We start from the raw sequence: 27600 nt of genomic DNA on the forward strand, positions 1-27600 counted from the left end.
CTGAGCTGTCCGAGTGCTGAAATTTATAGGCTGGGTAAGATCACGTCTCCGTCTTTTTCTGTAGCCCTCATTCCAGCACAGGATCTCAGCAATTTCTCCCTCTTCCCCCCAAACACTCCAGCGCGCAGAGTCCTTTCTTCCTCATTTACAACTTCTTTTTAAAGGATAACATTTTCTAGAGGAAAGGGCTTTGCTAAACAGAAAGGATATAAAACAAAAGCCACAGCAACCCGACTTCCAGCATGGCATTGTCACCAGCCCCCTTTGCATGGTGATGCGATTAAGGTAGCAGCATTTTTATTATTCAGGAAAAGCAGCTGGGGGATTCATCAGTTCTGAGGCTTTGTCTTTCCTGGGCTAACTGATGGTCCTGAGCCTCGGTTTGACCTGACCATGATGCCCAGGACTGGCACTTTTTGTTTTTTCTCAGAAAACTGTACAAACCCAAATTTCTTTTTGATTTTCAAAGAAACTAGATTCCTGCTAGATTTTGAATCTGGACAATAAATAGATACTTTGTCCTAGCTTCTTTCTGGAATCATTTCGGGATATTTTCCACAAGCATCACAGAAACAGGAATGAACCGGCAGCTAGTGAACATTTTGACAGCCTTGTTTGCATTTTTCTTAGAGACAAACCACTTCAGGTAGGTGAAACGACTTTGCATGCTGATATTTTCCACATGAAACTGTTTGAAAGAGAAAGTGTCATGCAATTATCAATTTTTTCCTGTTCCCTGGATCATATTACTTTAATTTTATAGAGGAGAGTTAGATTTCTTTTGTTCATTTAAAAAGCTTAATTATGGTGGGAAGGTGGTAAATTTTCAAAAAAGCAAGTTTTATGTTGCATAGCTGCACTCTGCATTTCAACACACATTTCCACAGCCAATGTGATATTAAGATAGTTTGATGAGTTGCATGTCCTTTACATTTCTATATAAGGTTGATATTTTTGCTTTCAAATTCTTTTGGAAGTCATTTTAAAGGGATTAATGGGTGCAGTGTTTTTCATCTGGTGGAGTGATTGAATTAATTTGTCAGAAACATGCTCATTTTATATAAAAATATATGAGAACCCTAATTCTCAGCCAACTTGGGACTTCTATTATATTTCATCAACTTGAAGCATACTCTGATAACTGCAATTCAGGAATTTTCTTGAAACATCAAATATCTCTTTTTTACCACAATTCTACCATTTAGTCTACTTGAAAATTGATTGCCTACCAAAATTTAATTAATATGACATCTTTGTACTTATGTCTGCATGACAAGTGGAGTGTGCATAGTTAAAATAAGTGAGAAATTATTATTTGCATGCTTTCATTTTCTACCTAATTTACTAGTTGTCAAATCAATTGCTATCTCAAAATATTAATTTTATTGCCAGTAAATGAAATAGCCATTTAGTGGCAGAGTCTAAGATAAGAGATAGGAGATACTCTTATAATAAAGTGTAGAACTCTACCTTTAATTTTCACCAAATTTTATGGTATTTTTTCACAGAACCAAGAGAAATTGAACACATAGAAATAATGCTATGAATACTGGGAAAACCCACTATGTTCCTTTCAGGTTCACACCTTCTACTATGATTAAGAAAGATTGTAGGCTGGGTTTTATTAGAATCATCATCATCATCATCATCATCATCATCATTTTCATCACTACCACCACCATCATAATCAAATAATACTTGATTAATCAGATGAATCTGCATATGGGAATGTGAGTATTTCTGGATGATTATATCAATTTCAACTCCTACCAAATGCTTATATCATCTTTGCACTTAAATTCAATGCCTCTTCTTTGAAAAACTGGCAAGAATGTGGTATTTTCTTAGTGTTAGAATTAACAAGATTGTTCAACTATTGAAAACAAAGCTTTTACAATACATACTTTAGTGAAGAAATAAACATATTCAGTCAACCACTATGTATTTTGAAAGAATTTATTACAAACCAAATATGCTCTTCTTATAAGCTCTTTATTACTTTTGACATGGACATGAAAATCTGAGAGGTTTTCCATTCAACTTTTAGTGCTTTTGATACTGAAAAAGACAAAATGACTTAGAAGTATTTCTTCATTAATGCTTTATTAGAGAGTTGAAAATTTAAGTGTTCATATATAAATAACAACTGATAAATTAATGGAAGTAACAAACTTAATAATTGTTGACCTATTTTTAAATGAAGTTAAAATTCCAAATGAAGTTTCTCTTTTAGATATCACATTGGAAAATACTAATAACTAATAACTGAAATAGAATCTAGCATGTGAGAAAATAAGCAATATGATAATTAATTGCAGTGTTTAGTGTGTTCATCCTATCTTACATTTCTTATGAAAGGTAGAGGATTTATATTTAGGGCTGCAATGATGGAACAAATTTTTTAAAGTATGGGAAAATGATTCAAGTCATCACATGAATTTCAAAAATTATCATTTTCAATTCTCTGGTAATTCTACAAATAAATAGTTTTACCTAAATGTCCATAGAATCTACAACCTGAATCTATGTACATTGTCATCTGAAGCATATTATGATTAAAGTTTGAAAACTTGGGAGGTATGGATTTATGCTTCTCATCATGTAAAGTTAACTTTAGACCATATACAAGCTCAGAAGTTAACCAAAGAGTTTATATTTTTCTATTTTGTTCTTACTAATATATGAAATATCTTCACCAAAATGTGATACAAACATTCTATATTAGTTCTCAGCAGCTGAGAATGAAATTGTTTCTAAAAGAGTTAATGATGTGTTTAGGGCGGCTTTCTGCAAAGACCATGACTCCAGGTCTGGAAAACAACCTTCGCAGACCCTATCTCCTTCAGATTTCTTGGACAAATTAATGGGCAGGACATCGGGATATGATGCAAGAATCAGGCCAAATTTTAAAGGTATGTTCCACTTAAACTCATGTTAAGGCTTTGAGAAACCCTAGGTATTTGAATAGTTTACTCAGGAAAAAAAAATTTCAGGCTTTTTTTATTGCAAAACAGAAGCAACAAGTATGGTATTCATTTTATTTTAGCATTTTAAAAATTACTCAATGATTTAAATATCTTAAATTTTATTTGTCACTTGCCATGCTTATAAACTTTCCTTGTTTGTGCTTCATTCCAAAAATAACACTAATGGCAGAGATTATTGCCACAGTCTCTATTTTGTCTTAAGTGGAAATGTGGCTGGAAGTGAATACAAGAAGAAATGATTGACTTGACTTGTATAAACATCTACCAGGATGCATGACAAATTCAATGGTTACACCAAAATATATCGTTTTGGTTTTAAATATCAAATCAAAGTGAAGTTTAAATATCAGATAAAATATGCTATTTTATACACTTTCAAGCCTTTTAAAAGTTTTAGGCTTTGTTAGAAGAGGCTCTAACACAACAGAAATTTTTGATTCCCACTTGTTTAAACATTTTAATTACTTATTTGAAATTATTTATTCAGAAATAACAAACATTATAGAATTGTAAATGCGTATGTAAAAGATGGTAGATAATTTCTTTGTTCAATTAGAAGCAAATGGAAGTTTTCTGTTTTTGTTCTACATTACAAAAATGTACTTAATAGTCTGTAGATACTGTTTTATCCATTTGGTTTATTTTTACTCTCAATAAAAAATGTACTAAGAACAAATTATTAATAAAAATTATTGTGATGCTTTGTTTTTAAATACATATTTTAAATGGCAGTTGTCATTTAGTTGAATTTAGTATAATGTATTATGAAGCATTTATAATATTTTATAAAAGTATAAACCTATAATATTTTAAATGTTGTGCAGTAATTCATGCATCACTTTGATTTTGTATATTAACAACTTAATTTCATTGCTTTCCTTGAGTTTTGATTAATTTTCGTTATTGGAAAATATAAGCATGAAAACTAAATTATAAATTCCTTTCTTTTTTAAGTGCTACACCTCTGAATATATCCAGTTTTGGGCACATTTCATAAAGATATGCCAGAATTTTGGCAAAACAAGCACTTTTGATTTTAGAGATTTCCAAGAAACAAAGCTGAACTAAGTTTAGAGATCAATTTTCCTGAAAAAAAAATCTTCTAGTTCATCCCATTTCCTATAACTTTGTGGTCACTGTTTTAGAAGTCCGTATTTGGAATAAAATCATATGAGTAACAAGCCAAGAATCAGCTTTCAATGGGATTGCGCATTCACACATTTATTCAATACCTTTTGAGTCTGAACTAATGGCTAGGTACTTTGGAAAACTGAAATATGAAACAGGTTCGTGTGCTCAAAAAATTTCAGGGTGTGGCAAGAGAAGATGTTACATGAATACTACAGTATTACATAGAAATAGTTAAGTACTCTCAGGAAGTATACATAAAATACTATGGAGAAATGGAGAGATAATTTCTTATTAAGCTATTCATGTAAAAATCATAGATAAGGTCTAGAGACAGCAAACTGTTCAAGTTTATGAGCATTTTTGTTTGATAGCAGTTATTACTCATTGCTCTCAAGAAATAATTTTTCAAAAGTGCAAAGGGTAATAAAACAAATACCTATGTTGCCATTGCTACTTTACATGGCCACAGAATGAGCCATTATTCCTAGTTTTTTTTCCTGACTATTCTGGGGATGTCACCATTTGGAAATGACATTTATCATGGTTCTAAAGGATACATGAACAACAAGAAGGTCAAGTTTAGCAAAGCATGACCACATTTTTGCAATCTATCTACTACATGAAGGCCTAAGTATAGGATATTTTAATGATGATAAAAGAAAAATGAGATGGATATCACTTAAGATTCTAAAATTAATGAACTTCACTGACTTTTATCTCCCTGTCCCTTTAACTCTCCACTTCAGTGAACACTGCTATTCCTTCATAAACTTTATTTATATAGCCTTCATTCTGGGGAGTTTGATTTTCCAATGTAAAAGATTCCTCATTATTTTAGAGTAAAATTAATTTCTTTGCTTGGTGTTCCCATAGAACTTTATATGTCTAATAAGGTCATTTTACATATTTAAGTTTGATAGATTCACTCTACACTATATTTGAGAGGACAGGGAGGCTCCTTATTTATATATGCATGCATATGGGATATTGTGGTGTAAGGAAAATAAGTCATCTTTTTCTCCAGAATGAGGAAATAAGGACCAAAAAAGAGAGTGAAATGCAGATCAGTTATGAAGATTAATGCTTCCAATTAGTTGTAGTAGAAGTTGAGGGTGAGAAATTTGGCAGTAGTCTTACAGGTGAACAAAAATGATCTTAGCTAAACTGAAGAGAAAGAAATAAAAGTCAGAGTTAATAGGGAACTTGAAGCAGAGGCTTGGAAAATCACTATCATACTTATCATAATTATTTAGCAATGTATAAATGACAAATTTTGTATAGTAGTCAGAAAAGAAGAATGATCAGTATATGTAATTGCATCTAGAATAGTGGTAGTCTCCCTATAAATGTCCCAAAGCAAATTGGATATGATAATAATAAACATGATAATGACAATGTTTACAACAACAGTGATTAATAAGTACACATAAGGGCAAAATTTGACCATAAGAATAAAAGCAAGAGCCAAATATTGACTGTTGAGGTAAAGAGAATGAATATTCTAGAAGTCTTATTAAATATTAGCATGTTTATTTTCCTTGTTGCCAGGCCTTGGCAAGACAGAAATAAATGTATATGCATAAATTTTTATTGAAAAGAATTTTTCTGCATACTTTCAAGTCAGTAAAATATTGTGTGTCTACTCTATATCCTTGATGGGCTCTGAAAGATGTCATAATGGGCATATATACATGAAAGAAGATGGATGTAAGCTAGAAAAAGAAACCAGAAATGATTCAGACTTAGGCTCTGTAATTGAGAGACATTCTTAGAAACTATAGGAAAAAAATAGCTTTTTTTTGATGAGCTGAAACACAAGTATATAAACAAAGTCATGAGTCAGAGTTGTCGACTGAATTCCATCTATAAGGGCCATATAGACATGGATCGAATCTTATCAAAATATAAATTTTCACAATTCCCAGTTCAGATAAAAATGCAGCAATGCCTGCTCACAATTACCCAGTCAAAACACAGTAAATGTTGATTCTACATCAACAGAGAAGCCCCTTTCCCCTCTTTGGTGATTTGTCTGGTTTTAGTTGATTTATCATGGTGTTATTCCACCATCCTATCAGATACTCCTTTGTCAGTATTATTGTATCTTGAAAATGTCACTTTAAACATTAAGTTTTTAATTGAAATGCTCAAAGCTGGAAAAATTCATTAGCTCTGTCTCTTTCTTTTTGAAACAAAGCTTTATCTATTTTAATGAAATTTTCCTTGAAAATAAAATTAACTTAGTTTTATATTCTGCATTTCATCCCAATGTGAATAAATATGTTTCACTATGGTATTGTTTTTGGCTTAGGACATAAAATAGATAATACCAAGAGATAATTATTCACTTCACTTCTTTGAGCATGCCATGCAAACTAATTTTTCCACATCTAGAGACCTAAGTCTGAAAGTATGATGTATGGCATTAAAATCTACATTTGCATGTAAAATGGTTTACAGCATATTAGGATACATTATTATAAATTACCTTGCAAAGTACATATAGAATGCTTATATATATGCAATTTTCAATGAGTTAGTATCTCAAGAAGTTTTTTCAGGCATAAGTAGAACTAGTTTCTCTTCCATGAAACCAGAGGTTTTCAGGTTTTGCCCATTGGCAATTCTTTTTTTCTGTAGCTAAGTGGTGCTTAAGTTCAAATGTGAATATCAACCCCTGTAGCAGGTGCTTGAGCACATGTCTAGCAGGGACACTTGGGAAGGAGGCTTCTCTTATAATAATGCAGCCCCAGAGTGACCATTTATTTAATCATTCTGGGGGACATGGGTGTAAGACATTACCAAAGATCCTATGAAAGAGAAATGGACAAGTGGAAGCTAAGAGGAAAATGGAAAAAACTAAACATGTGGGGGAGATCTCATGAAAATCAAAGGGAGATCAGCAGAATAGATGAAAGGAACCAAGGGAACGGAAAAGTAGAGGGAAAGGGGAAATACTGGAGAATGATATTGGCCAAATTTTATTGTTATATTGTGTGTAGGTATGAATATGTAACAAAAAATGCCATGATTATGTACAACTACAATGCATTAACAAAATAAGGAAAATTCTACTTTTAAAAAAGAAAGAGGAATAGAATGAGTATCTGAAGCATTAGACTTGAGGGCAGAATATAGTAGAAAGTCCTCAGGCACCTGAAAGGGTGAAGCAATGGTCATGTTGAGATTTGTCGTTTTATCAGAACCTGAAGAAAACAATTGGCTCAATTATAAATCACCTTGATCAACATTTTGCCTTATTCATAGGGGAATTCCTATTCTGTATCTCCCTTAATTAACCAACAGGTTTGAGATAAATTGCCCCTTAACTACTGAGATGGGAAAAAAGCAATGAAACAAAACCAATGTTGAAACAGAGTCACTGTTAGGAAGTATAAAGCAAAAGGAGTTTTCAGATGTTTATAAATGTCAAGCCTGAGAGATTTGTCTATTGTGAAAATTTTAAAGGTTATAAATATAGCATATGAGTTTTACCTTTTGATTATGATAATAACATCCATTTCAACAGGCCTAGAACTAAGCCTAATTGCAAGAGTCAACATTTACGTTAGGGAAAAATTGTTCTTCACTGAATACAAGGTGATAACTATCAGTGGGGTTGTTTTTTGAAGAAACTGGAAGAGAGAAAAGAAAGGAGGAAATAAAATTTCACAACTGAAAGAAGAATGGATTTGTTTTAGGATACATCATTATAAATTACTTGCAAAGTACATATAGAATGCTTATATATCTGCTTCCAAAGTACATATAATATGGAGAAATATGCATGCATAGTATGTCTATATATATATATATATATATATATATATATATACACACACACACATACATATACTATGTTTATACATGCATTAGATTAACTGTGAAAGATACACATTGGTGACCTCTGAGAAACGGAAATGGATGCAGGGGGATAAGGATAGGAAGAAAATGTACTTCTCTCTGCATGTTCCTTGAACTTGGATTATCACATATATTTTCAATTCAAAAAACGAATTAGCTGCAAAGTACTTAACAGAGAGGCAGGGTCAAGGAATCCTCTCTTGGGTAGCAGGACACACCATTGAAGATTAATGTGTCACTTAAAGCTCAATAACATGTATATGGCTCCCCAAATACCCCAAATTTGAAATTTGTTTGAAATTCCCTACCCAATATACTTCCCAAACTAGCTTGCTACCATCATGGCTATAATAACAATGCTGTTGTTTCTGTCCTTGCATTGAAGTTTTATCTCATAGTAAAACCATATGACAGAATGGCAATAAGCCTAATCAGTCACTGTCTCCATAACTTTTTTTGCATAGCCCATTTATAACACATCTGTTACCTAACATCTCCCAAAGTTCTCTTCATTCCAGGGAGCTTGATTTTCTGATGTAAAACATTCCCCATTATTTCTAGTCTGAAATTAAGGAAGAATACGTGGACTCTAGGCATTCTAGAACAAGATGATAGGAGATAAAAATGGTGGAAAATGTTACTAAAAGGAAACACTGAGAGAAACAAAGGAAAATTTATATATGACAATTTTGTCCAAGAATGTTATGATGAAGATTTTTGAACATCCCAAATCCTCTGGCTGTTACAATTTATTTTAGCTTTTCATGTGCCACATAAATACCAATCAATATATTTGAAGATATGAGGCTCCAACCACAGGTCCACAAGATATTTGTTAGGGATTGGAGGTAGCATCAAGAAGAAAGTATACAAAAAATTCTATTGAACTCTGGCAACGCATATTCCAATAGTTTTTGTCATTATCTTCCATTTCATGGTGACAGGGTGCTACAGTAAAAATAACCCTAGACTTAGATCTAAAAGACTCATATTCATGTCCTCATTTAGTCACTTTTGAGAGAAGGTGTCTTCACAATCTATCCATGCCTCAAATTTTCTTCTGCTTTTACCTGCCTCATATGGGTTGTTCTGAGGATCAAATGAGATCATGCATATGAATGCTTCTTTTATGATTATTATAAATAGTGTGAATTATTATTACCACTCTACCATTTTTCTTTTACAAATAACATGATGTATTGCTTAAGCTTATCATTCATAGTAAGTGGGTCCTTATATTTGTTTGATTTTTTTTAAATGGAAAGAAATGAATTAGAAAATTCTCACATCTTCTATTCCTAACAGAGTAGCCACAATGTAGATTCCCTATGTCTTAGTTGGTTTTCTTTTTATTAGTTCAGTGGGTAATTTTTCAACTCAACAAGGTAATTCATATTCCAAAATATGAAAAAGTAATGATTCATTGTGGGACGAAATTATATTTCTCTGTTCAAATTCCATCCTGGATTAATTGCTTGGATTAATTTAAAAATTAAGCCATGTAAAAGGCACAGAATAAATTTCACTTGTCCGTAGAAAGGGAAACCCTAAATTTAACTGAAGATAATATGATTTTCATTTTTATGTATCTTTTTGTCCAGTTACCATAGTTACAAGGTTTATTAAACAAAATTAATGAATTAGCTTCCTATTTTAGAATAAGTATTTTAAAGAGAATATTTGATCTTTATGATGTGGCAGGTTAGCAGCATCCAAAATGGAAGACTATAATCTTTGAGAAAATATTACATCATTCATTGGTTGATTCTGGGTAAACCTATAAGCTTTAATTTTCATTATTGAAAGAGACTAAACATTTTATCCTGAGTTCAATAGTGTCTGTTGTTCCTTCTTATCATGAAGAAAAATCCAGTTCATTTTGCTGATAATCTGAGACATCATTTTAAAAAAAGATAATGGCATCAATATCAGGGTATCCTTGACCTTAGTCATTGGACAATATAATGTGTTCAGTTGGAGCAATTACGTTTAGAATGAGAAAAGATAGTCATTGGTTTGTTCTCAATGGTAATGAATATTTTTTCTTGGTGTGTTGAATCAGGCAATATTTAGAATAGGATCTTAAAAATACTTATGGATCTGGGGGTGTTGGCACATGCCTGAAATCTTAGCAGCTTGGGAGGCTGAGGCAGGAGGATCTCAAGTTCAAAGTCAGTTTCAGCAACTTAGCAACTCAGTGAGATCTGTATCTAAATAAAATACAAAAAGGCCTGGGGATGTGCCTCAGTGGTTGAGTGCCCCTGAGTTCAATCCCCAGTATAAAAATAATACTTACGAAAACATATCTGATCAAGCCTCAAAAATATCTTTGGAAGCATTGTGAGATCCTCTTGGAGTTAATACCCAAGAGGCTGCCCTAACCGGGGCATGCTGCATTTGGTCATTGCCTTCCTCCCTGAGATGGCTACTTTGAACACTAGTGACCAATTAAGTCAGTTTCTGTCATGTGAAAGCCTCTAAAGGAAGAATAAAAACAAAAAGCAATAGTTCTCTAAGTGATATACTAAAGTATGAAGGACATTTAAGAACAAAGTCACTAGATTACCTTCTTGGAGTCTAGTCTGTCTATTCAAGAGATAGCCATAAAGCAAATACAAGAAAGCAGCTGGATCCTACTCGTATCCTGGCTTATGTACCCACCAATCAATTATGAACATAAGTATACCAAATGGTGGCTCTGTTTTATAAACACATTCATTCAAAAGAACAAAACACATCTTTAAATAAAAATGTGGAAATTACATAAGTAATTATCTTGTATGTGACTGGACAACTCTAATTCTTTTTTTTTTCTGATGGGAATTACATATTTTCTTGAGGGGGAAAAAGTCACTTTTGGCTATGCACTGTGAAAGCAATAGATTAAATCTGTCAAGTGAGCGTACATGTGTGTATAAAAAGTTTCATGGAAAGGTTTTATATCATTATATTTGAGACTACACACACAGTTCATTTTTCATTCCTTCAATAAATAGTGAGTAGTTATTATGTGCCAAGGAACATATTAGGTGCTATGTATACAGTGCTAAACAGAAATTGAAGTTTTTATATGTCAGTTTTCACTACTACTATCTCACTTCAATAAATACTAGAATATAATTTGCTGAATCATCCAGTATCTTTGCAGGAATGAGATGGCACACTCCAACTGGGTGTGAGAGGTTTAGGAAAACCAACTCCCAAAGGTAGAATATTCTGTGACTATCAATAGATCTGAAGAAGCAAGGAAGGGAATAGTTACCAGAACCTACCGAATGCAGCTCAATAGAGAAGCCACTCAATGGGAACTGGGAAGCAATGTGGTCAATCTGTGTTGTCCTAGCAGGGAGAAAGCCAGGGAATAAATATTGTCACCTTGCTTTCCTCCTGCTTTGCATTCTCTTGTGGGAACCTTTTATTGACTAAATTCATCTAGGGATCATGGAGAAAGAAAGGCCATTGATACAAATCCTGATGAAAACACAAGAGTGTCTCTTGGGTGGGGAATGCAAGATAACCAGCAAAAATATCAACTTATCAACAAATTCACCTCTCAATCTTTGGGTGGTTAAGGAGGCATTTCTAAAATCAGTGAGACATTCAGTGAGCCTTCCTTTATTAGTCTGAGAAAAAGGGAAGTAAGAAAGAGTAATTACTCCAATAGATAAATGCTACCTCCAAAAGCAGAGAAGAGAGACTATAATGTAATGTGATAGATCTGACTCTGAAACAGAAAACTGGAAGAGGTGTAATCAACAAATTGAGGTGTGTGAGTGGAGGGGGCAGATACAGAGGTGGGGAGGGAGAAAAAGGAGGGAGAGAGAAAGAAGAAGGTAGAGAGGGGGATGGGGGAAAGGTGAGGGAGAGTGAAAGTGTGAGGGAGATCTATCTTCACTTTCCTTTCTGATTTAGTATGCTTGCTAACATTGGTATGATTGTCCTTACAGTTATTCCCTGCATACTACCCCATGATGGGATATGTTATGGCTCTTTTACACTTACATACTTTAAGATCTTGATCCTAAGAACTACTTCATGTCTCATAAGGCAGTCCAAACTTCTTTTCTCAGGCATTCTGTTAGAAAAAGTAGGAAAGAGGGGGCAAAAAGAGATTTTAGGAAAGGGGAGGCAAAAAACCTCCCTGAAGTTTATTTCCTGAAGTTTAAAAAATCCTGTGCCTCCCCTTTTCTGAATGTATTCAGAAGAGATGTGTTAATTTATCTTTGAACCCCAGAGTTTCTAAACACTGAATGTTGTATATATTTGGCAGATTACACTGTAACAACTCAAGTTAAATTGGTATATATACACAATAGAGTATTACTCAGCCATTAAGAACGATTTTATGTCATTTATCAGTAAATAGATGGATCTGGAGACTGTTATGCTAAGTGAAATAAGCCAATCTCCAAAAAAAAAGGTTGAACGTTCTGATATGTGAATGCTGACTCACAATAATTAGTAGAGGGGTAGAGGAGGAATATAAATTCAGTGGGTTAGACAAAGCGGAATGAGGGGAATGAGGGGAACGAAGGGAAGGAAGGGAGCTAGAAAAAGGAAATACAGTGGAAAGTATCTGACCTAACTTTCCTATGTACATATATGAATATACCACAGTGAACCTCACCATTGTGTATATCCACAAGACTACGGTCCTAATTAGAATAAGATATATTCCATGCCTGTATAATCATATCAAAATGGATTCTACTGCCATGTATAACAAAAAGAACCAATAAAAAATTTAAAAATGTGATTCAGTATAATTAATAACCATGCTTTACAATTCTCACAATGAATTCCTTGTGTTCTATTTGTTACTTTGAATTAACTCTGATTTTCCTAGATGGGCTTTGTATGAAGCATGTCAAATCAAAGATTTGAAAATTTAATATGAAAATAAATTAGTGACCAGTCATATGTATTTCTCAAAGCATGTTTTTTAGAACTGCTTCAGAGCCACGTGTCTTGTTTTCACCACAAAGAAATAAAAAGAGGATATAGATATGCTTACCCTGATTTCAACATTACCCAATGTATCCATCTATTGAAACATCAGGTGGTATCCCATTAATATTTGAAATTTTATGTGTCACTTAAAAAAATAAAAGACATTTTTTAAAAGGTACATCCTGGGCCCCCACATCTCTCCAGGTCTGCCTCTGCAGAATCTCTGGGTGGAGATTGAAATATGTGTTTTGAAAAATTCATTATTTCCTGATTTAAGAACTCTAGGGCTAGAATGAGAATATTTTGCCCCTGAAGGTTGATATGATCTTTATAGTATCTTTTCCCAAGATACTACCTGCCCACATTGCCTTACCAAATAAAGAGGGGAAATTCCACAAGACAAAGAAGTCTAAACTGAGACTCATGAGGCCTGGTTTTAACTTTAGTTTTTAAAAATATTTTTATTAGTCCACTATTATAATTATTATATAATGATTGTTGTATTACACATAATAGTGGGGTTCATTTTGGCATGATCATATTTGCATGAAATATAATTTGCTCCAATTCAATCCCCAGAATTTCTTCTAATGTGTGTTTTGACAGCTGTGGCCTGGAATATGCCACTTAAACTTTCTGAGATTCACTCGTCATACATAAAATAAAGGAATTTGTCTAAGATGTTGACTTCCAACTTTGATAGTCCCTGGTCCTGATAGTCTAAATTGATAACTTAGGTTCTTTTGAAAATTATTGATTTTCACACAAAATAGCTTAGATGAACTCAATCATTTTTTGTTGTTCTTTTTAGCTATACATGATCGTAGAGTGTATTCTGACATATTCTACATACATGGAGTATAATTTATTCTAATTAGGATTCCATTCTTGTGGTTGTACATGATATAGTTTTACTTTTTGTGTATTCATATATGAACATACGAAAGTTATGTCTGATTCACTCTATTCCAATCCCCACTCTGGTCCCTTCTTTCCTCTTTGAATGAACTACTCCAATGAACTTCTATTCTTCCCTTTTCCTCCTGCCCTTATTGTGTTGGACTCAATCTTCCTAGAGAATTGGTCCCTCCTCTGGGAAATTATTAATTCTGTCCAGAAGTTTTTACAGTTTACCATATCTTATATCAAACCAATACTGTCAAGATAGTCATTCTTCTCTAGGAAGATCCTGGAAACTTACAAGAGGGTTACTGAAGAAATCAGCCATTTATAATTTCTGCCTTGTGTTTGGTTTGGAGGTAGCAAATTCATGAGTAAAAGGGCTGCTTCTAGAAAAGTAGCTACCATGCTTTTTAGATCAGTGTTTAGCCAAAGATATTCCTCAAAACATTAGTCCTAAGAAATATTCCTGACATAAACTTTTAAAATGTAAAATAAGTATACGAAATTCTGTAAAATACCTTCTGAGAGAGACTCAATATTTATGACCATATTAAGAAGCATTGAGAAAGCTCACAGTAAAAATAAATACACAAATAAATATTTTTAAAACTTTTTAAACAGGGGTTTCCCCCATACTCATTTGATCTGGTTGTACTAGTGTTTTATGGGATAATTTGGAAATTGAAGTCTTGATAAAAATCCAGAAATCTAAAAAAGTATTGCCATGAAAAAACTGATGGAAACCCTAAATATACATAAAATATTATTATCTGCTAGAAAGATAATATTCATTAGAGTAAGAAGTTTCCTTCATTCAGTAGATGAGGCTTTTATTTTAATACATGGTCAACATTAGCATTCTGATGCCTACAAAAAATTACTCAATGAGTTAGAATATTGTTGTGAGCCACATATCTACTGTTTAATGTATATGAATAAGTAAACAAATGGTGACATTTTGAAAAAAAAAACATCAAAAAGACATACTTGATACAACAAAATACATTGATCTAATGTAAATCTTCTGTTTTAGTCTTTTGATTCATGACATGAGTGATAAATACATATTTAAATAAGTGGCCTTTAACTTTGAACATGAAACATTATTTCTTCAGGAAGCTATGACAAAGTTTCATACTTGTAGGGAGAATATTTTTATTGCTAGCTTCTTTTTCAGGAAGTTTTCAAAAATGGGTAAATTTTGTGCTCATGCAATTTCCACAACTATTTGCTGAGAATTTTCCCCATAACTTCCTTGAAATGAAATTTTAAAAATTTGAATCTATGCTAAAATTGTCATTTAAAATTGCATGATGCAATATTTATCTTAACTTTTGTATATTGAAGACTAGCTTCCTAATTTACTAGTATTAAAATATATTCTGTTGGTCTGCTTAAAAATGATAATGTTTCATATACTTAGCTATAAAAATTCCAAAAAACTACTGAAAATTGTTTTCAGTGGAGATGGATGAAAAAGGAGAAATATCTTTGAATTTAAATATAACATATGTATTAGTTATTTCTTACTAGTCCTTCTTTTATGCTTTCTCTGAAAGTGTCAAAAAAGCAAGCATGTTTTTTTTCTTCTTATTTGTCTTTCCAGACTCTTATGACTATATAGATAATGAAGTAGTGGATGAGGAAATAGCGAAGGTACCTTAGACTTAATGGATGAACATACATCAATGATGAAGCACCTAATTTTGTATCAAATTAACTCTTTATTTTTATTATTTACAACTATTAATTATATACATTAATGGATTTGACTGGGACATTTTCATGCAAGTATATATTGTACTTTGATCATATCCACTCTTCCTACTAACCTCTTTTGCCTTTTCCGCTCTCCCCTCTTCCTACTATCCCCTTCCCATTCCATAACATTCCCTCTTCTACGTTCAGGTCATCTTTTTGTTTTGGTTTTAGTTTCCACATATAAAACATGTGACACTTATCTTTCTGTGTCTGGCTTATTCCACTTAACATGATAACCTCCAGTTCCATCTATTTTCATGCAACTGACATGATTTTATTCTTCTTTATGGCTACTACACCATTGTGTATAATACCATATTTTCTTTTCATTGATCTGTTGATGGGCACCTAGGCTGGTGTCATATATTTGGCTATTGTGAATAGTGCCATAAAAAAACATGGGTATGCAGTTTTCTCTTGTGTGTGCTGATTTTATTTCCTTTGGGTACATACCCAGGAGTGGCATGGCTGGATCATATGGTAGTTCTATTTTCAGATGTTAGAGAAATCTCCATACTTTTTCCATAGTGGTTATACTAATTTACAATCCTACCAATAGTACATAAGGGCTCTTTTTCTCCACATCATCACTGGCCATTTTTAATTTTCATTTTGTTGATAATAGTCATTCAGAATGGAGAGAGGTAAAATTTCATGGTTTTTATTTACTTTTCCCTGATGACTAAAAATGTTGAGAATTTTTTCATATATTTATTGGCCATTGTACTAAATTTATTTCAAGAAGTGTTTATTCATGTCATTTGCACATGTATTGATTGTTTTTTGAGCTCATTATATATTCTGGATTTAATACTTTGTCAGATGAATAGCTGGCAAAGGTTTTCTTCCATTCTGTTTGTTGTCACTTTGTTATGTTGAATGTTTCCTTTGCTGTGCAGATGCTTTTTGATTGATGAAATCCCACATGTCAATTCTCTTATTTTCTGACCTATTAGGGTTCAAATCAAGGAAACATTGACTGTGCCTATATCTTGAAGTGTTTTCCTCTAGTAATTTCAATGTTTTAGGTCTTACATTAAGGTCTTTGATCCAATTTGAGTCATTTTTGTACAGGGTGATAGCTAGGAATCTAGTTTCAATCTTTTTCATGTGAATATTCAGTTTTCCTAGCACTGTTTGTTGAAGAAATTGTTTTTATACAACAAATGCTTTTGAATCCTTTGTCAACCATCAGTTCCTTTCACTATGTGGGGCTATTTCTGGATCCTCTGTTCTATTCCATTAGGCTACAAGGCTGGTTTTATGTCAATACATGCTTTTTTTTGCTTGTTTTTTTTTTTTTACACGTCTCTGTAGTATATTTTGAAATTAGGTATTGTGATACCTCTATCATTTCCCCTTTTGCTCAGAATTCTTTGGCTATTCCACATAAATTGTACTTCCATATGAACTTTAGGATTCTTTTAAAATTATATTAGTACTGTGAAGAATGTCATTGGTATTTTGATAAAAACTACATTGAATCTGTAGGTCACTTTCAACAGTATGGCCATTTTAACAATATCACTTTTCTCAATCCATGAACATGGGAGATCATTCCATCTTCTAGTGTCTTGCTCAATTTCTTTCTTCAGTTTAATTTTTAATTTATTTTTATTCTAATTTGTTATATATGACAGCAGAATGCATTACAATTCATATTACATATACAGAGCACAATTTTTCATATCTCTGGTTGTACACAAAGTAGCATCAAATCATTCATGTGTTCATACATATACTTAGGGTAACGATATCTATCTCATTCCACTGTCTTTTCTACCCCCTTGTCCCTCCATTCCATTCCCACCCCTTTGCCCTATGTAGAGTCCATCTAATCCTCCCATGCTCCCCCATCAACCCCATTATGAATCAGCATCTTTTATCAGAAAAAACATTCATCATTTGGTATTTGGGGATTGGCTAACTTCACTTAGCATTGTATTCTCTAACTCCATCCATTTAGTGTAATTTTCATTGTAGATGTCTTTCACCTTCTTAGTTAGGCTTGTTCTGAATTATTTTTAAGTCTATTATGAATAAAGTTCATTATTGGTGTATAGAAAAGCTACTGATTTTTGTACATTGATTTTGTATCCTGCTACTTTGCTGAATCTGTTTATCAGTTTTAAGAGTCTTTAGAGTCTCTGGGTTGAACTTTGAAGGTTTTCTAAGTATAGAATCATATCAGCTACAAACAGGAATAATTTTTCTTCCTCTCTTCATATTTGTATTCTTTTATTTCTTTCTCTTGACTAATTGTTCTGCCTAAAATTTGAAGTACTGTATTGAATAAGAGAGGTGAGAGTAGACATTCTTGCCTTGTTTCTGATTTTTAAAGGATATGTCTTCAGTTTTTCTCCATTCAGAATGATGTTGGCTATGGATTTGCCAAATATAATTTTTATTGTGTTGAGGTAAGATCCTTTGTATATCTAGTTTATTCAGGGTTTTTATCATGAAATAATGTTGAATTTTATCAAAGGCTTTTTCTGCATCTAAGATCAATGAGATGATCATGTGATTTTTATTCTTGTCTCTATTATATTTATTGATTAGTATATGATGAAGCATTCTTGCATCCCTGAAATAAGCCAACTTGATCATGGTATATGCTCTTTTAATATGCTGTTGAATTTGATTTGCTTGTACTTTATTGAGGATTTTTGCATATATTTTAATCACAGATATTAGTCTACAGTTTTCTTTTTTGTTGTATAATTATCAGGTTTTGGTAGCAGGGTTATACTGGCTTCACAGAGTGAGTTTGAAAGTATTCTTTCCTTTTGGTTAGTTTTTATTTAAAAGTCTGGTAAAATTCAGCCACTGCTGAATCTATCCAGTCATAGACTCTTCTTTGTTGAGATACTTTTTTTTTATTACTGCTTCAATCTCATTGTTTATTATTAATATATTTAGGTTTTTTATAATCTCTTGGTTTAATTTTGGTTGGTATAAAATCTATTTCTTCTATTTTTAATAATTTATTGTCATATAATTTATTGTCACATACTTTTTTCAAAGTATTCCCAAATGATCTTGTGGATTTCAGTGGTATCTCTTGCAATATCCCCTTTTATATCTGTCATTTTATTCAATTTGATCTTCTCTCTCTTTGGGGGAGCTAGTTTGACTAAAGTTCAATTTTGCTTATCTTTTTAAACAATTTACTCTTAGTTTCATAGATCTTTGTGTTGTTCATTTAGTTTCTATTTCATTTATTTCTGCTTTGTTCTTTATTGTTTGTTCTGTCTACCACTTTTGGATATGTTTGTTCTGGTTTTTATAAGGCCTTGAGGAGTATCATTAGGTTATTTATTAAAGATATTTTTTTAATGTAGGCACTCAGCTAAAAACTCTCTTCTTGGTATTACTTTTTTATATCCCATAAGTTCTGATGGTGTGTTTATTTTCATTTAATTCTAATTTCCAATTTTCCTTCAATTTATTCAGTGACCCACTATTCATTCAAAAGTGTATTGTTCAATCTCCATATTTTAGGTAATTTCTGTAGTTCATCTTCATTGTTGATTTCTAGTGTCATTCCATTAAGGTCTAATAAGATGTAAAAAGTTATTTCAATTTTTGTATTTTCTAAGGCTTAATTTATGGGCTAAAATATTATTTATTTTGGAGAATATTCCATGAGCCCATGAAAGAAATATGTATTCTGTTGTTGGATGGAATAATCTGTAGATGTCTGTTAAGTCCACTTGAAATATAGTATAATTTAACACTGATGCTTCTTTGTTGATTTTTTTGTCTGGGAAGAGTGGGGTCTTGAAGACACCCACTATTGCTGGATCAGGGCCTATGTCTTCCTTTTGTCCTGTGGTGCTAGTTTTATAAAGTTGGGTGCTCCAATACTCAGTGCATATATATTTATTATTGTAATACCTTCTTGATGTATTTCTCCCTTTATCAATATGTAATAACCCTTTTTTGTCATTTCTGACTTATTTTGGCTTGAAGTCTATTTTGTTAGATGTGAGAATAGTCATTTCTGCTTGCTTTTGGATTCCATTTGCTTGGAATATTATTTTCCATGCTTTCACTTTCTTTGTATGTCTTTGCTGGGTAAGAGTATTTTGTAGACAACAAATTTTTAGGTCTTTTTTTTTAATTTTGTTTTTTTTATTAGTTCCAATCAGTTATACATGACAGTAGAAAGCTCTTTCATTCATTGTACATGAATGGAGAATTTTTCGCTTCTCTAGTTGTACATGAAGTAGAGTCACACCATTTGTGCAATCATATATGTAGTTTATCTTCATTGGTAATGATGTCTGTCTCATTCCACCATTTTTCCTATCCCCTTACCCTTTCCCCCTCCCCTTTTCCCCATCCAAAGTTCCTCCACTTATCCCATGCTTTCCCCCCATCATTATGGATTAGCATCCATTTATCAGAGAAAACATTCGGCCCCTGGTTTTTTGGGATTGGCTTATTTTGCTTAGCATGATGTTCTCCAACTCCATCCCTTTACCCACAAATGCCATAATTTTATTCTCTTTTAATGCTGAGTAATATTCCATTGTGTATATGTACCACAGTTTCTTTATCCATTCCTCTATTGAAGGGCATCAAAATTGGTTCCACAGTTTGGCAATTTTGAATTGTGCTGCTATAAACACTAAAGTGGCTGTGTCACTGTAGTATGCTGTTTTTAAGTCCTCTGAGTATAGACCGAGGAGTGGGATAGCTGGGTCAAATGGTAGTTCCATTCCAAGTTTTCTAAGGAATCTCCATACTGCTTTCAGGTCTTGTTTTTTAACCCAAGCTGCTAATATGTATATTTTAATGAGATAATTAAGACCATTTATGCTCAGGGTTATTACTGAAAGATATGTACTAGTTTTTGTCATTTTGTTGGTTTTTTCTTGATGTTTTGAATCATCAGTTTGCTCCTTTCTCCCTTATTTATCTTAGGTGTTTGATGGTTTCCTGAATTAATAATATTTGATTCTTTCCTAATTCTCATTTGCTTCTGTACTTACTCTCTTAGTGAGATTTATTTTTTTCTTGTGCTCTCATGATTGTGTTTATCTTGCTTCCTCTAAATAGCTTCTGTAGTGCTGGTTTAGGGGATAATGAAAATTCCTTTAGATTATGCTAATATTGGAAGGTTTTTATTTCTTCTTCAATTATGAAGAATAATTTTGCTGAATATAGGGCTTGATGTACATCATTCCATGTCCTCCTGGCCTTTAAATATTTGCTGAGAAATCTGCTGTTATTCTTTTTAAATTTTTTTTTAGTTATACATGAACAAAATCTTTATTTTGTTTATTGTTTTTATGTGTTGCTGAGGATCAAACACAGTGCCTCACCTGTGCAAGGCAAATGCTCTGCCACTGAGCTACAGCCCTAGCCCCAAAATCTGCTGTTATTCTGATGAGTATTTGCCTTTATAAGTAACTTGGCACTTTTCTGTTGAAGCTTCAAATATTCTTTCTCGGTTATGTACTTTTGGCAGTTTAACTATAATATGTTGTGGAGAGTTTCTTTTCTGGGTATGTCTATTTGGGGTTCTAAATGGCTCCTATATCTGCATGTCCATTTATTTGCCAAAGTTTGGAAAATATTCCATTATTTCACTGAATAGGTTTTCTATGCCTTTAGCTTTTAGCTCAACACACTGTTCTATTCTTTTAATCCTTTATTTAAAACACTGATTGAATGTGCCCACAGTGATGACATTAGCATTGCTTGTATTGCACTGTGCAATCCAGAGAGTGGAACACTAATTAAATTTTTCTGGTGATTGAGGGTTGTAGTCTTAGATACACCAGACCCAGAAAAGGTACTGAATAAAAATCAACTATTGGCTGGGACTGTAGCTCAGTGGCACAGTGCTTGCCTAGCATGTGTGAGCCACTGGGTTTGATCCTTATTACTGCATAAAAATAACAAAATAAAGGCATTCTGTCCATACATAACTACAAAATTTTTTAAAAATCAACTATGAAGAAATTATTTGGCATGCACACCATTTGCTTACTCTGTCTTCAACTTTTGATTTGTATAGCCTGAGTTCTGAACTCAGAGTCCTAGTTATAATTTGCTTCTGATATCATGGCTGTTTCTTCGTTTACAAGGGACAAATGATGGCATTGATATTGGGTTGATATTGCTGAATCTTTACTTATAGATGTTATGGACTATGAACAAGAAAATAGCATTTCCCCTAGAATTCTGATATATTCTTTTTTTAAGTTGCAGATGAACAAACAGTATCTCTATTTATTTTGTATGTGGTGCTGAGGATTGAACTCAGTGCCTCACACATGTGGGGCAATCACTTTACCACTGAGCTACAGCTACAGCCCTCTGAGATTTTCTTTTAACATAAAATATACAATGTCTTCCTGAAATATAAAAATTTAGGAGAGCATCCCTGTTTGAAAGAAAATATTACACATGTCCAGTGCAATTCCTTATTAATAGGATGCCCTGGCACCAAAGTTTTCACCTTTTGTTCAGAGAATTTCTTTTATAGATAAATGCTAATTATTCTCTCTAAAATTTCAGGTCAGTTGTTAGCAACAAGATTGCCATACTACATGGCATTTATTTTCTCTGGAGTATCCCCATTCCATTTCTTGGAATTTGTAACCACTCTGTGACCAGGGGGATATTTAACTCAACCCATATCAAACTAATCTATGTTATCAGACATATTTTCTCTAGCTCTCCCAAAATAGGAGGAATTACCCACAGTCTGGGATATATGTTCCTTTTATTTCCCTGAAGCATCTATATTTCTAAGATTCATATTTGTTTATCATGCACACATGACTCTTTTATTCACATCCTTTAGACAAATATTCTGAGCAAATATCCCCACTTGAAACCCAGGCAGTGGTTTCCTGTTCCATAGTTTCACCAAATGCCAACCAAGTTTATAACATGCAGCACTTTTATCAAAATGTATGAATTTCACACTTGGGGCAAATATCCTGAAGCCCATTAAATAAAAATTTCCTCAGTAAGAGAATATATTTATGTTAAACAGAAAATTCCATATTTCTACTTGTCAACTAGGTTCAGCAAATAGGATAATTACACACTCATTTTATATCCTGCCTACTTGTGAAAATGAGTTTGCAAAGAGCTTCTTCTAAGTGAAGAGTCTTCCATAGCATAACCTCCACCATATTGAGCTCATTTAAACGGTGCTAATATATTGTTTAAAGCACTGTAATTTCGGTGAAGAAATCTTTGTGGAGCTCAGTGGAAATGGATTGGCATATTGATGCTTACATGATAGAATTATTTGCCTCTCTCATTACACCATGGATTCAAAGAACATAATAATTATATGAGGATTTGGACCATGTACTAAAACTATACCATTATAAACAGTGCATAAATTGTCAAGTGAGCAGGTAGCCCTGCAGTACCCAACTCTTCATATAAATGCCAGAATAAGTTATATGCTTCAACAATAAAGCATAGCAGTTCAAGGTTATTAACTAAAAGTATCCATCAGTCACATCATTCAACAGGCCATATAAATTGCATAATGACATCTTTGAAAAAAGCTATTAACTTATGAGGGATGATGTGACAGGGGCAATGACGACAAAGAAATAGAGTGTATAATAAATACATTGTAAAGCAAACCTAAAATCAGGAAGAAAATCCCATACTTTTTTAAAAAAAATATGTAGTGCAGTAGCTCTGGGATACCTGTTGGCTATATCTTTATCTGAATACACAAAAAGGCAAGCAGAGTTGTCACTAATGGTAAAAAGCTCAAAATCCTAGTATTCTTGGTGTTCTAGGCCTCTCAATGCACTTAAATATCTTCCTAGTCTTCTCTTCACTTTTGGATAAATTCTATGCACCTGGGAATGGTTTATAATGGTCTTCATGGTTGTGTTTTTTGCTATGTCTGTCTGAGGTTCGATTTCCAAGAAGCAGACCTGTGTGCAACTGCTATGCTAAGGATAAGCAATCAAGAGAGACACATAAGTGAGTGAAAAAATCAGATAAGAAAGAGGGAAAAGCAAAGTAATGGTGTAATCTCAGAAAAGGTCCAATAGAGGGTGGGCTCCCTGGGTCTCTCAGGGGGAACTCTAGAGTATAAGCTACACATGAGAGTATTCCTAACTAAAAACAAAACAGGATTTTCATATTTTCTTCTGTGTCACTTATTGGTGAATAACTGCCTTTAGAGTATATGTGGGTAGATGGAGAATGTCTCATATACTTCTGTATCTTCCCATGTTGGCCAAGTTAGCTCCAGTAGCCCCAGGACAGTCATTTGTGAAAGACAACAGGTGCTGGCTTCTGGAAACAAATGAACACTGAAGTGAGAGGCAAAACTAATAAATGGGATCAAATAAACCTGAATAGAACATCAGTGTTGTCCATTTCAACATTTTCATTCCACATCTCTAGCCATGCCCTCCGACTCTACTTTCTAGCCTCAAACCTTTCTTCTCTAACCCTTTGATTCTGGTTTTTTGAATTTGTATTTACCTTCTTCAGGCCTGCCTTTCTACCAGTCTACTGGTTGAATGCCTGATTGGCTATATCTTTATCTGAATGAATAACAAAAAGCAAGCAGAAGTCTCACCCAAGGAATAAAGAGCACAAAATCTACCCCATTGAGCTAATCTAAGAGAGACTAATGTATAGTTAAAAGTACTGTAGTTTGGGTGAAGGAGTCTTTTTGGATCATCCTTCAGACCTCAGCTTCGATATAATTATCTCTATAAAGCTTCTCTTAAACTTCCAAAAAATTCATCCTTTCCTACATGCTCAGTTTAGAGCCTATCCTGTGGTTGCCTGCTTCACTGTCTCATTCAGTTCCACATCAGCAGGCCAGGATTGGGCTTACCTCATTCTCCTCATACCTCCAACACCTTATAGTAGATAGGTAGCCAATGAACATTTATTAAATAAAAAGTTGATAATACCAATCTTTAATCCCAGAATCTGTACTAATAAAAAGTGAGATATTAGTAATTGAACTATAAGACTAAATTATTTTCTGCCAGTATTTCTGATTCATTTAAAATGTATGAAGTGCTTTCTATAAGTTATCTCATTTGGCTCCTTACCACAGTTCCCTAAACAGAAAAAAGCTGGAAATTTTCTTTACCATTTCTGTCATTTTGGGGAAAGGAAAAGTTGTTTTGCTGCCAAACAGAACTTAAAAAAATACAATCTTTTCAGATACCTAAAGCCTAGGATGGAAAGGAATGTAAGTCATTAAAGAATGATAATAGGGACACTTATTCTCATTCTGCAATACTTTATTGACTGTATTTTAACATAGTAATTCACCTTTATATTATAGGTTGAATCTATTTATCTTCAAAGACCCATATTTTTGTGTACTTCCTGTTTACCTAGAAACCTAATAAATGTGTTGAGTGAGTGGGTTCATCCACACATCAATATATACAAAGCATTTATTAGGCATATGGCACTGTGCTGGTCACCAAATAAAGGATGATTAACTTTCCAGCCTTCTAACATGAAACCTTAGTGTCCTGTTTCCTTGTACTTTAAAACTATTTCAGGATTAATGTCTCATTTATAAAAGCTTCATTTTCCATGCCTAATAGTGAACAGGGATGGATGGTGGCTTCTAACATATCCAAATACAATTCACTGGTCTAAGAAAACTCTTCTACTCAGTGTTTGCAGTGCTTTGGAAATAAAATTAAAGGTATCCAATAATACTCATTGTTAATATTGAATATACCTGAATTGTCAGTAATTTCTAACTATTAAAGCAATTTCAGTTGCACTTCATGGTTATAGTCCTTACTTCCAACCAGTGAGCCTGTGGTTGAACTTCCTCTAAAATTCTCCTTTTGAATCTTATCCACTAACTTTATAAAAAATAAAAGAGGGTCCTCAAGATGGAGGATTTTCCCAGATGATGAGTCAATGAACCAGAAGTCTTTACAAAGGCCCCAAAAGTCCAATTAAGGCATCCACTAATAGTGATTATCTTTCTCTGGGGAGTCCTTGATATGTGAGAGCCTAGTCCACGAGGAGAAAAAGAAGTAGCTCCAGGCTCTATAAAGGAGGTGATGCTTGAATTGGATCTTGAGAGATATGAAGGTATTTTATGAATGGGCAAAGAAACTTCAGGTAGGGAACTTTCATGTATGAAAAAAAACATGACTGTTTTTGGGGATAACAAAAGATGATTATACTTACAGGAAATAAAGGAGAAGTCAGAAGATGAGGCCAGGGGGTAAATTTAGTTAAAAATAGACTGTGAAGAAGAGTATTAAAATATAGATATAACCATAGAAAATGTGGAAGCAAACGAGGTGTGTAAGCAGAAAAGAAGTATGATTAGGTATGATTTCTAAGAAATAATTCAGAATGCCTTTCAAAGGATATAATAGAAAGGTAAGTGACCAGAATGTCATGGTAATTACTCACAAGAGAGAAATGATGAAGTTCACGGCTTAGGTAGTGGTAATAGCATTAGAAAGGAGCTAGATTCATAATATAAGTTTAAGGTCAAATTACATCATAAAAGTATGGGGGGTATATGAGAAAGAGCAATATTTGATTCAAGTTTCCAGTTTGAGCAGTTGAACACATTGTGATTTTTATTCACTCAGACATAATAGGAAAATGATGCTGGGTGAGGAAGATAATGAGTTCAGTTTTGTACATTTTGTATTTGAGGTAACTACCACAATCCAGATAAGGACATATAATCTGTAGTTGAAAATGTTGATCTTGAGCCAAGAAGAGATGCTGAGGCTAGAAAGAATAAGAAAGAGTGTCATCTGATAATGACAATATTTTAACTAAGATCACCCAGTAAGAAAGTGTATAATGAATAGAGAAGAGGGATACATATAGGATTTCCAGGCACATAAACATTTAAGAAGTAGGAGTGAGAGAAAGACTCAACAAGGATTATAGAGGACAGTTTGGATAATCAGAGGAAAACCAGAAAAAGACAGTCATTACTGTTAATGGAAGAGTTTTGAGGATTGGGAAAACAACCATGTCAAATGTAGCAGGAATGTTGAGTAGAATGGATCAAAGAAGTAGGTTGTTGGACTTAGCCAGTGGGACAATTTTTACTTCTGCAAGAACAACTTCTCTAGTATAGACAGGCAAAAGCCAAGGTTGAGTTGGTTGTAGAATGAATGAAATTTGAGAAAGTGGAGGAAAATTAATGTGTAAATTCTCATTTGATTAGAACCAAAGGGAAAGAGGAAGATTGGATATTAGATTACAGAGTTTCAGGAAACTGAGGGCTTCATTATTTTTTAAATTAAGACAAGAGTTTGTTTGTGGAATGTAGGAAAAAGAGATTGAACATACTGTAGAAGAGAGAGGACAATTGATGAAGTAACGTTCTCGAAGGTACTGAAAGGATCATGAATAATTTATATGGACATTGCACTGAAGGAGAAATACCGTTTTTTCACTCTAATAATAAGTTTGCAAGGTAGTCAGTGTTATTTCACATCTAATGGCCTCTCTTTACTTGCTGAAGTAGCACTCTGTCATCTGCCATAGAGAGGCCCTTCTACACTATAGGCTAGTTCTTGGTGCAGTCACCATGAATCTAACAAAGATCACCAGGCTTCTAATGTTTAGTTACCTTTCTCTTCTGTCTTTCAGAAAGCACTTAAAATTTTAAATATACCAAAAAAAAAAAACCTGAGTGTTTTTTCCTATTGAAAATACTTCTCAGGGGCTAGGGATGTGGCTCAAGTGGTAGCGTGCTCGCCTGGCATGCACGGGGAGCTGGATTCAATCCTCAGCACCACATAAAAATAAAAAATAAAAGATGTTGTGTCCACTGAAAACTAAAAAATAAATATTAAAAATTCTCTCTCTCTCTTTAAAAAAAAAAAGAAAATACTTCTCAGTTGGCTTATTAAATAGGAAGATTTTAGTGTATAAGATCCTGAAGACCAATCCAGAAGTTATTGTGCACAATTATCTCACAAAAGATGAAGGGAGGTAAAGGGAGTTGGTGTCCAAGTTATCCATTAGTTGC

The 27600-nt window shown here is 33.3% G+C and overlaps 1 protein-coding gene across 3 annotated transcripts in view; it reads left to right on the plus strand.

Moving 5' to 3' along the window:
• Positions 1–8: 8 nt before the first annotated feature.
• Glra2 (glycine receptor alpha 2) overlaps positions 9–27600 on the plus strand; it is a 177459-nt gene continuing 149867 nt past the window's right edge. For 2 of the 3 annotated variants that reach the window (XM_015488164.2, XM_015488165.2), the window contains exons 1-2: positions 9–646; positions 2779–2912. In XM_015488164.2, coding sequence (XP_015343650.1) covers positions 579–646; positions 2779–2912 — 202 coding nt within the window. In that variant the 5' untranslated portion in view covers positions 9–578. Of the gene's footprint in view, positions 647–2778; positions 2913–27600 lie in introns of those variants that run through there. The other variant, XM_048796399.1, reaches the window with a different exon arrangement.

Source organism: Marmota marmota, unplaced genomic scaffold, assembly GCF_001458135.2.
Source record: "Marmota marmota marmota unplaced genomic scaffold, marMar, whole genome shotgun sequence".
NCBI classification, from domain to species: domain Eukaryota; kingdom Metazoa; phylum Chordata; class Mammalia; order Rodentia; family Sciuridae; genus Marmota; species Marmota marmota.